We start from the raw sequence: 11,743 nt of genomic DNA, 5'->3' as shown, positions 1-11,743 counted from the left end.
GAGGCGGCGGCACTGCACACAGTCCACACACTCTCAGGGCAGGCAAGGGCTCCCCTGGAACAAACTGTGGCCTGTTGGTGGTTACTAGAGCCTGGTTTTTCATTTTGATGGCGATGGCTCTTTGGCGTAGCAGTTCCTTCTCCAGCCCATGCCTTATCAATATTACTCCGCTCATCCGGAGCGCCTTTCAGATCAGCTCTGGTCCCTCACAGCTCCCTTAGTGCAGTTTATATTTTCACTGTTTGGTAGGATCTGGCCAAGGTCCAACTCCCCGTCTGGGAAGGCCTAGAGGGCGAGTTCACCGTCATATCCTGGGCCTAGCACTTCGGCGCTCAGAGATGCGGGGCTAACTAAAGAGGAAGAACTATCTCGAGTGACCATTCGCACCACTAAACTTGTCCATCTCTCGCGGGGAAGGCTTCCCGAGGTGCCAAGTGGCCGAAACCCTTCCACAGCACGTATAAGAACCTCTCATCTGGCGTTTCCGACAGCTAGATTCCGTCCTCCACTCTCCGCCCGGATTGGCCCCGGAGCTGTGCGCCTGCGCTCTTGGGAGTTGAGGATGGGGCATTTCCCACCCGCCACCGCCGGAAGCCTTCGCTTTCCTCCCTCAGGGTGGAGCGAAGTTTGGGCCCCAGGGTCCTACTACTTGTATCAGTCTCCAATAATACTTGATATTAAAGTACGAAACGAGATGGGTTTATTTTTGGCCTAAAGTTAATTCACGTTCTGTGTGGGTTTACCCCTCAACCAATGTAATGGTACAGTCCCACATTAGCTCCGCCCCCTGACCTCCAGCCCCGTGACGCTCAAGGCGAAATGGCGTCTTCCGTTCTGTCGTCATCACGTTGGTTCGGAGGTAGGTCCACGCCGCAGTGCACGCCTCCCCAGCGCGCTGCCTCGCCTACGCCGTTGCTAAGCGGCCTTGGATACCTGGCCGCAGGATGCTGGGCGGTGTCAGGTGAAGATGGTGGTCACTGGGCCTCAGGTAAGAAGGGCTCCGACTGTGATGGGCCGGCATGGCCGTTGTAGCGTCCTGGGAGCTGGCGGGGGCCTCGCCGGCCTGTTCCTGGGGCCTCTGGACCAGTCTTGTGGAAAATCGAGGTCTTATGAGATAAAGTAAACTGAGGCCGCAGATACAGGCCCGGATCCCGAACTTCGGACTGCATTCGAATCTCCGTTGCCTGTGGCTGGGCTGTTTAGTTCTCTTGCTGAGTATCAGAGAGCATTGTCTCATCCCGTTTTCCTAGGAATCCTAGGAAATTGTTGGGAATTTGTCCTACAGCAGAAATAACGGCAAAGACAGACGTGTATAAATTCCAATAGGGTTTGTGAAGGCGAAATAATTGAAAAGATGTTCATGAAAGCAGTGGTGGAGTTCATTAGGGCATAATCATGCACTAGATCATGCAGCCACTATCCTAACCATGGAGACTTTTCTTTTAGTTAACTGAGAAAGACTGGATAGGGTATTGTATGTACACATTGGGAAAACAATAGTGTACAAGGATGGTTGGAACATGAAAAGATAGTGGTGCTGTAATCATGAGGTTTGTTTTTGTTGAGCTTACAAAATGATTTTAAAGTTCAATTGGAAGAAAAAATATGAGACTAGCCAGGAAAATTCTAAAAAGTTAGTGAGGATTAGTTCTCCAGCACCACCAGATATTACAACATATTATAAAGTTATAATAATTAAAATAGTATAGAAATGAGCAGGAACTTACATGCAGATAGAAAATAATGGAATTCAAAATAGATCCAAATACAAATACTTCTAGAGATTTATTATGTAGTCAAGGGGTATTTCAAATCAGCATTAAGAAGATGGTTTGATGTCAGGCAGCTGTATTGTAATTTAAAAAAAAAAACAGTAATGAAGCTTATTTTGATCACCCAAATAAATTCCAAACAGACCAAATTTAACTTAACCACATAACAAAGTACTGGAAGAAAGCATTGTATTTGTAAACTTAGCACAGCAAAAAAAAAAAAAAAAAAAAAAAATTCTAAATATGTCATGTAATCCAAAAGCAAGAAAGGAAAAGATAAATACTATTGACTCTAAAAAATTTAAAACCTCTGTTTGGCTTCCAAAATTCCACCAAGCCAAACCAAAAAAGCTACTAGAAGCTAAGTCTAAAGACAGGTAAATCTATGAAAGTAATTAATGTCAGTTAGAAAAATATTAAACCAGGGGCGCGTGGGTGGCTCAGTCAGTTAAGCGTCCAGCTCTTGATTTCGGCACAGATCATGATCTCATGGTTAGTGAATTCAAGCCCCACATGGGGCCCTGCAGTTTGGAGCCTGTTTGGGATTCTCTCTCCCTTTCTCTCTGCCCCTCCCTCCCTCATGCTCTCTTTCTCTCAAAATAAATAAATAAACATTAAAAAAATAAAGAATCTGAAGGGCTATACCCCACACTTAACAGTAGTTAGCAGTCAGAAATCAGGTGGGCATCATGGTCTCAGGGCATAAAGGTAGGGTGATGGCAGGGCAGGGTCCTGAGAATAGGCTGGTGGGAAGGCCAGGGCCAGAGACAGGAAGCAAAAGCCAGAGATAGCCTCAGGTTTCTGCGGCTGTGAGTATGCATTTCACTCTCAATCTTTGAGAATTGTAGGGATTTGATAACTAGGTTGCAGCTGTATTTCCTCTCTTGATAAATTAGAAGAAGACTATTTTTTCCATTTATGGTCTTTTGGAATATTGTTTATTGTTTCATTTTTTCTGATCTCTTCTTTTTTCCATAAGGTAACCATGGAGAAAGAGCTTCGGAGCACCATTCTTTTCAATGCGTACAAAAAAGAAGTATTTACCACCAACAATGGCTATAAATCCATGCAGAAAAGACTTCGGAGTAATTGGAAGATTCAGAGGTGACCATATATATTGTTTTCCTTTCTAAGTGATGACAATAGCCTGCTGGTAATATTGGAAAGTCTTTACTTTCTTATGTAAGAGGTTGTTTAGGTAGGAGAAATTCAATATGAAGAATATTCAGAAGTAAATAAATTGATTATAGAGGCGCCTGGGTGGGTCAGTTGGTTGAGCATCCGACTCCTGATTTCGACTCCAGTCATGACCCCAGGGTCATGGGATTGAGCCCTACGTTGGGCCCCTCACTGAGCGTGGAATCTACTTGAGATTCTCTCTCTTCCTCTGCCCCTCTCCTCTGCTTGCTCGCTGCTTCTCAAAAAAAAAAAAAAAAGTAAATAAATTATTATAAAAACATATTTTTTTAAAGTTGGCAATTAGTATATTAAGTTGTCCCCCAAATCACAAATCAAATAATTATTCTAATTATACATACACAACTTTTTAAGAGGTTAGAGGCTTTCTCCATATTTTAACTTCGGGCAATACTTCAGTTTAGGGAAAGGAAAGATGAGAATTCCTCTCTGCCTTTGTTGTGTGTGTAAATGGTTTTTCTTAATGGGTAAGGCTATGTAATTATACAAACTAATGTAGAGTTGATTGAATTAGTAGTTGGAGGACTCTTTATACTCTTGTATGTTTAATTTGGGCATCTTGGCCTAGGGGAAGTATTTGAGCAGAGGCTGATCTCAGACAAGCCTGTTGAGGGGATTCTCACTTTGGGAGAGAGGCTGTACCTGATACCTCTAAATCCCTTCATCTCTGGGCCTCTGTGGCCTCTGGTTCCATACAGTCTAGAGGCTAGAGTAATTCATAAATTGCTTTAAATTATGGATCTAACACTTTAAAAATCCTATTTCTAGTTTAAAAGATGAAATCACATCTGAGAAGCTAATTGGGGTGAAACTGTGGATTACAGCTGGGCCAAGGGAAAAATTTACTGCAGCTGAGGTAAGTAATATCCAAAAAGAAGAAATACAATGAGATGGTTGGCAGATGAGCTCTGAAATTCCGGATATGAATCCCACTTCACCATACACTGTATCACCTTAAGGTAATCACTTTCATCTCTTTTTTCATCGTGGAGTTGTTGTGATCATTAACTGAGATAATGCATATAAAGTGCCAGACACATAGTTGAGACTAATTAAATACTAGCCATACTTGTTTGCCACATTTGAAAATAGGAAAATTCCTTTTAAATTTAAGCTGTTTTTAATTCTATTTCATAGAGTAGACAAAGATAAACGTAAAACCCAGAACACAAGTATTGGTAAAAATGTAGAGAAATTGGAACCCATGTGCACTGTTGATGAAAAGGTAAAATGGCACAGCCATTATGGAAAACAGCATGGCAGTGCCTCAACAATTAAAAATAGAATTATCATATGATCCAGCAATCCTACTTCTAGATATATATCCAAAAAAATTGAAAGCAGAATCTCAAAGAGCTATTTGTACATTCATGTCTAAAGCAGCATTGTTCACAATAGCCAACAGGCAGAAGCAACCTAAGTCTACCAACAGATGAATGGATAAACAAAATGTGGCATACATGTGATAAATTACTATTCAGCCTTAAAAAGAGAGGCAATTCTGATACATGCTACACCATGGGTGAATATTGAGGATGTTAGGCTAAGTGAAATAAGCCAGTTACAAAAAGACCAGTACTGTATGATGCCATTTATACGACATATCTAGAGTAGTCAAATTCATATAAAGTTAGAATTGTGGTATTTTGATAGAGATTGCATTGAATGTGTACATTGCTTTGGGTAGTATAGACATCTTAACAGTCTTTGTTCTTCCAATCCATGTACATGGAATGTTTTTTCCATTTCTTTCTGTCATCTTCAGTCTCTATAGAACTAGAGTGTATTATGCTAAGGGAAATAAGTCAGAGAAAGACAAATATCCTATGATTTCATTCATATGTGGAATTTAAGAAACAAAACAGATGAACATAGGGGAAGGGAAGGAATAATAAGATAAAAACAGAGAAACAAACCATAAGAGACTCTTAAGGATAGAGAACAAACTGTGAGGGTTGTTGGAGGGAGGTGGGTGGGGAGATGAGCTAAATGGGTGATGGGCTTTAAGGAGGCCACTTGCTGGGATGAGCACTGGGTGTTATATGTAAATGATGAATCACTGGGTTCTACTTCTGAAACCAGTACTACAGTGTATGTTAACTAACTTGAATTTAAATAAATAAACTAAAAGAAAAAAAAATCGAGGTAGCCAGTGTTCGAGGAGGGGGAAATGGGGAGTTGTTTAATGGGTCTTGAGCTTCGGTTTTGCAAGATGAAAAGAGTTTTAGGGATGGATTGTGGTGATGGTTGCAAATAATGTGAATGTGCTTAACACTACCTAACACTACTTAATAGTTAAGATGGTAAATTTTATGTTATGTGTATTTTACCACAACTAAACAGAAACCCCAGAACACAGCAAGAGCCTTTCTCACAGAGATGTGAAAGTGCTTTGGTGCTCAGGGAGGGTTGTGGGGAGTAGGGAGGTGGTGGCAGGGTGGCACCGGTGTGGTCCAGTCTTCTGCTCTGACTTTGGATGGGGACATAGGGAGGAGGTCCACAGGGAAGCATTTCTGTTCTTTTGTTTGTTGACCCTACTGCAAGGCCACCTTGTCACCTGAGAAGAGACATAACTGATCAGGTTCATTGAGAGAAGGAACAGGAATTCCTATTAGGAGCATGGAGGTGGCCAGCTGCCCCCACCCAGTGAGAGCCTGAGGGAAATGTACACACAGTGTGCAGTGGCCTGCAAAGGAATACTATATTCCATATTCCCCGTTGATTTGGAGTGGCCTCACGCTACACGCTACCTCCCTTCTCCTCCTCCCCGACTCCCCTCCCCCCCCCAACTTCCCTTCTCCAGCTAGTGAAGACAAAGAGACGTGAGGAGGTTTTGCTGAGGAGCAGGCAGTGTCAGGAAAGCCAGGGCATCTGGAAAGAGGGTCAGAGATAGGTGCCTGGTCCTTTCCCCAAGAGGGAACAGGCACTAGGTCAAACCTTACTTCGAGCTCTTAGAGATGGAAGGCAGTGGCTTCCAAATGGTAGAATTCCTTGAGAGGCATATTTAGCCTAATAAAATGTTCTCACACCAGACCAGTTCCTGGCACCTTGCCTTCACTTTAGAGGTGGAACGAGGTAGGAAGGAAAGGCAGAAGCACTTTTAACTTTTTTATTTTATTTTATTTTTAATTTAAATTTTAGTTAACATGCAGTGCAACATTGGTTTCAGGAGTAGAATTCAGTGATTCATCACTTACATACACCTTTTTATTCTGAATTGAAAAGCCCAGGTAATATAACCCACCACCATTGAAAAAAGTGTCTCAACTGTAATGTAGTTAAAAAAAATGAGTTATAAAAGAACATGTGTACTTCAAATTGTCAATGTTTTGGTGTATAAACACTAGAAGAATATCAGTTTGTTACTGCTTGAGCATACATACATTAGAGCACCTCTTGATATTCCACATTTTGAAACAAAGGCTAAATAGGTATGTAGGATCCCCATGAAGGGCACAGTCTTGTGCAGAGTTCAGGATCTGTGAAATTATGTCTCATTTGGGAGCAAGCCCCCTTGGTGACGTTAACTGTTGCACTATGTCTTCTATATTTGGGGGGCTGGGAGAGAGAAGGAAATCCAGGGAGTGTGCAAGAGCACAAAGGTTTGTCTGTAGCAAAGCTGGGCTGGGCCAGTGGTTTCCAAAGTGGGATGTGTGTGATCAATCACTGAGGTGCCAGGGGGAAATGATATTTGTCATATCTTTATTATCCTTCACATTTTTCCTTTTTGGGAGGATGTTCTATAATTATATAAATATACATACTTTACTTTTCACATTATTTGCTGTTGGGGTGCTTGAGGAAAGTTGAGGGACTATTGGTCTAGACCACTCACCCCAGGTTTTCTCAGGCTGGGTCAGCAAGGTCAGCCCTAGATTTTTCTCCCTTCTCTAGCTTTGTGAAAACAAGAGAGAGCTTCCTAGAAGATAAGCAGATGCCATGCATTTCTCACTAGGGCTTGATCAGTCAGTGACTTGACCAGAATTGCTCCCTGGGGGTGGTGTACAATACTCTCATCCTGAGTCCGTGGCTGGCAGGGCAAGGTATGGTCTGGAGTGATAGTGTTCAACCATGGGTGATTTTTTTCTACACACTCTCCCCTGGCCCCAGGGGACATTTGGCCATGTCTGAAGACCTCGTTGGTTGTTGGCAGGAGAGGGTAGGTGCAATTGGCATCTGGTAGATTGAGACCGGGGATGCTGCTCAATGACCTGTGAGCTTCTTTTAGCTAATACTTTCCACTTTGAGTTTGCTTTCCAGATAGTCAGTGTGGAAAATGTCAATTCAGTTTGAGTATTTTGGAACTTTGTACTTAAAAACAAGCTTGAAATCCTACATAGAGAGTAAATTTTATATATCTTACAGATGTTTATATTTAAGTGCCTCATAGATTTATTTATTTTTCTTCATAGTACTTTGGACAGAAGTCTTTGGGGTATATTCATAGATTTTTTTTTTTCTTTTATGTAGTTTGAAGTCCTGAAGAAATACCTTGATGGTGGTGGTGATATCCTTGTGATGCTAGGAGAGGGTGGGGAATCCAGATACGACACCAATATTAACTTTCTCCTGGAAGAATATGGAATCATGATTAATAATGGTAATTATTATCATTTTAGTAGAGGTAGCCGTTTCCTATTTATTATACATACTGTAGTCCTCTGGACCTAATAGTACAATGGGAAGAGCCCTGGGCTGAGGGTGCATGGTCCGGCATTCTGATCTCAGTGGCGGTCTGAGGCTTCTGGGGCTTTTTCCATTTATAAAGTGGGAGGAATTGCAACAGAGTTCCAGGGTTTCTTACAGGTCAAGTTTGTATTCATCTGATATCAAACCTATTTCTAATTAAGGTGCAACTTCCTCTCTTTGCCCTTTAAAGATGCTGTGGTTAGAAATGTATATTATAAGTATTTCCATCCTAAAGAAGCTCTGGTTTCCAATGGAGTCTTGAATAGGTAAGCATGTTGAAAGCAGAAATGTTTTTACAAATAATTCCTATCTTCTCTCCTCTCTTCTCACACATTCTTTTCGCTGGCCCTTTCTTGCCTTTTTGTTTTATTCCACTATATTGTAATTTATTTTATTGTATTACTTCTCATTCCTCAAGTTACATTCCTCCCATCTTTTGAAACCTTATTCCACATTCACCTTTTTGTCAGTTAATGCACTCAGCTATAAGCACAGAAAACCCTATTCAAATGGGATTAAACAATAAAGAGACTTTACTGATTCATGTCATTGAAAAGCCCAGAAATAGGGCAGGGTTAGGGTGTGGATTGAAAATTCATGATGTTGTCGGGCTCCAGTTCCATTGCACTCCAGTTCTCTTGGCGTTGCTCTCCTTTGTGGGCTCAATAGTTTTAGCAGTTCCCAAATTTATATCTGCACGCCACATCATGAGAGCCTGTCTTGGTCACAGCGTTCCCAGCAAGAGTAGTCCTGCAGTTTGCTCTGGTGGAGCTGGCCTAGGCCACATGCCCATCCTGAACTGGTCACTGTGGCAGGAGACATAGAATACCCTGATGGTATGGCGAGGTCATATTCTCTACCCCTGGAGCCTGGGATGAAGTTAATTTTTTTTCTGATTTACTGGGATCTTAGAGGATAAATTAGGGGCTTTGGCGAAGTGGGAAATGAATGCATGAGAGGAACACCATCAGGTGGCCTCTGTGAGCTTTTCCCTATATTCAAAAATTTTCATTCCACGCTTGAATTCGCTACATGCCAGGCACTCTGCTGAGTCTGATGATATGGAGTCTAGAATATAGGACTAGAATGTGGGTCTAGTCTAGAATGTGGTCTAGTATATTGATCCTTCCCTCAGGAGTCAAGAAAGCACTGATCCTCATATTTTAATGTTAACTTTTGCAAGCTACACAAAGTGGTGTAGGTGTATAGATGTACCTTTATTTAAGTTTCAAGAATTACATTTTGAACAAGTCTGAAAAATGCTTGCAGTTCATTCATACTTATTATTAATGAATGGGGTGTGAAATTCTAAAAATATTTTGTTTACTAGATTTTTTTTCTTCAAGGGAAATCAGCCGAGCTGCAGGGAAGGCTGTGCCTGGAATCATTGATGAGGAGAGCAGTGGAAACAATGCCCAGTGAGTGTGTTTTCTGAGGCTACCTAAAGAGGATGTATTTATCATTTTAAAGAGTTTTCTTTTTCAAAGTGAAGAGTTTTCATTTCTGATTACAAAAGTCATTCTTACCAAAAAAAACATTGTGAATAGTTCAAAGGAAGAAAATAGAAGCCCTCCACTGTAAATTGTATGCTCCTTTCCCCAAAGATAATTATTCTTTTTTTTTTACTTTTTTTTTAATGTTTATTTATTTTTGAAGGAGAGAGAGACAGAGTGTGGGTGGGGGAGGGGCAGAGAGAGAGGGAGACACAGAATCCGAAGCAGGCACTAGGCTCCGAGCTGTCAGCACAGAGCCCGATGCGGGGCTCGAACTCACAAACTGCGAGATCGTGACCTGAGCTGAAGTCGGACACTCAACCGACTGAGCCACCCAGGCGCCCCAAGACAATTATTCTTAATACTATGGTATTTAGATTTCTAGATTTTTTTCATATATAAAAATACAGATAGGTACCATATCCTTTTAATGACTAGATTAAATTTGAGTTATTCTAAGTTATCTAACCAATCTCCTATTATTGAACATTTAGGTCATTTATGACATTTTGCTTTATGTATTTATGTATTCATTTATTTATTTTAAAGTTTTTACTTAATCTCTACCCCCAACGTGGGGCTTGAACTCATGACCCTAAGATCAAGAGTTGCATGCTCTTTTGACTGAGCCAGTCAGGAGCCCTGGTGATATTTTGTTTTAATAGTTAAACCTAACGTTTATTGAACACTTACTCTGTGACAGGAATTTTTACCTCTTTCTAATCATCACAACAACACACTAAGATTATAGACGAGATACCAGAGAGGTTAATTGCCCAAGCTCACTTGACTAATAAGTGTCAGAACTTAGTTTTAAACTTCTGCTCCATGGCCTGTACTCTGAACTTCTGCTCCATGTTGATATTACAAACAGAATTTTATATTTGTTACTATAAATGAAGCACTTGGTGAATGTCTTTGTATGTACAATTTTTGTGCACTTATACAGATATTTTAGTAAGGCTAGATTCATAGCATTAGAACCTCTGGGTCAAGGGTTTTCCAACTGATGCATTGCCAAATGTGATACTTCGGTAAATTGCCCTCCAGGTAGTCTATAGCACTTATTGTCCCTATGAACGTGCTCCTTTTTCCTCTCTTGCCAGCTTGCAGTATTCTAGTGAAGGTGATATCTCTTTCTTTTAATTTGCATTTCTTTGATTATTACTGAGTAGGATGACCTTTAAAATCTTTTGGCTGATTGCATTTCTTCTGTGAATTTCCTCTTCACTACTTTATGCCCATTTTTATTGTGATGGTTTGTCTTTTCTTATGCATTTATAAGACTTCCCTGTGTTGCAGATATTTTTTCCAGTTTACCTTTCTATTTTGAGGTATTTCACCCCATAGGACTTGAACATTTTATGGACTTAAAGCATATTATAAAACTCTAGTGATTAAAATAATGTGGTACTAACACAGAAATAGTGAAAAATAAATAAATTAGAATCAGACTCAATATATATGAGAGGTGGGAATTATTAGTTTATAGTAAAAGTGACGTTACAAACTATTGGAGAATGGATAGCACAATTGTGGGTAACCATTTGACAAAATATTTCCATTTTCACAACACACTCATATATTTCAGATGGATTAAAAGTTTAAATGTTAAAAATATAAAACCATAAAAGTACTACAAAAAAAGTATGGGCGAATATTTTATAATCTTAGAGTAGGGAAGATCTTTCTTAGGATAAAACCAAGGTAAAGTAAAGGGGAAAAATGTATGGCAATATATATCATAGAGTTAATATTATTGATATTCAAGAACCATAATCTAATTTTTTAAAATTTATGTCCAAGTTAGTTAACATATAGTACAATAAATTCAGGAGTAGAATCCAGTAATTCATCACCTACATATAACACCCAGTGCTCATCCTAACAAGTATCCTCCTTAATGCCCCTTGCCCATTTAGCCTGTCCCCCCACCCAAAATCACTCTAGCAACCCTCAGTTTGTTCTCTGTATTTAAGAGTCTCTTATGTTTTGTCCCCCTCCCTGTTTTTATATTATTTTTGCTTCCCTTCCTTTATGCTCATGTGTTTTTTTTCTTTTTTTAATTTTTTTTTAAATGTTTATTTATTTTTGAGAGAGAGAGAGACAGAGCATGAGTGGGAGAGGGGCAGACAGAGAGGAAGATACAGAATCTGAAGCAGGCTCCAGGCTCTGAGCTGTCAGCACAGAGCCCAACACGGGGCTCAAACTCACGAACCGTGAGATCATGACCTGAGCTGAAGTCAGACACTTAACCGACTGAGCCACCCAGGCGCCCCTATGTTCATCTGTTTTGTGTCTTAAATTCCACATACGAGTTAAGTCATATGATATTTGTCTTTCTCTGACTGACCAATTTCATTTAGCGTAATATACTCTGGTTCCATCCATGTTGTTGCAAATGGCAAGATCTCATTCTTTTATATTGTCGAGTAATATTCCATTGTATATACTTACCATATCTTTATGCATTCATCAGCCGACAGACATTTGGGCTCTTTCTGTACTTTGGCTATTGTCAGTAGTGCTACTATAAACATTGTGGTGCATGTGTCCCTTCGAAACAGCACGCCTGTATACTTTGGATAAATA

The 11,743-nt window shown here is 40.3% G+C and overlaps 1 protein-coding gene across 1 annotated transcript in view; it reads left to right on the top strand.

Moving 5' to 3' along the window:
* Positions 1 to 845: 845 nt before the first annotated feature.
* IFT52 (intraflagellar transport 52) overlaps positions 846 to 11,743 on the top strand; it is a 33,301-nt gene continuing 22,403 nt past the window's right edge. The window contains exons 1-6 of the mRNA XM_007077733.3: positions 846 to 988; positions 2,752 to 2,876; positions 3,738 to 3,825; positions 7,440 to 7,569; positions 7,849 to 7,924; positions 9,005 to 9,076. Of these exons, the coding sequence (XP_007077795.1) occupies positions 968 to 988; positions 2,752 to 2,876; positions 3,738 to 3,825; positions 7,440 to 7,569; positions 7,849 to 7,924; positions 9,005 to 9,076 (512 nt within the window). The 5' untranslated portion in view covers positions 846 to 967. The remainder of the gene's footprint in view (positions 989 to 2,751; positions 2,877 to 3,737; positions 3,826 to 7,439; positions 7,570 to 7,848; positions 7,925 to 9,004; positions 9,077 to 11,743) is intronic.

Source organism: Panthera tigris, chromosome A3, assembly GCF_018350195.1.
Source record: "Panthera tigris isolate Pti1 chromosome A3, P.tigris_Pti1_mat1.1, whole genome shotgun sequence".
Taxonomy (NCBI): Eukaryota; Metazoa; Chordata; class Mammalia; order Carnivora; family Felidae; genus Panthera; species Panthera tigris.
This window is presented reverse-complemented; position numbering and strand designations above follow the sequence as displayed.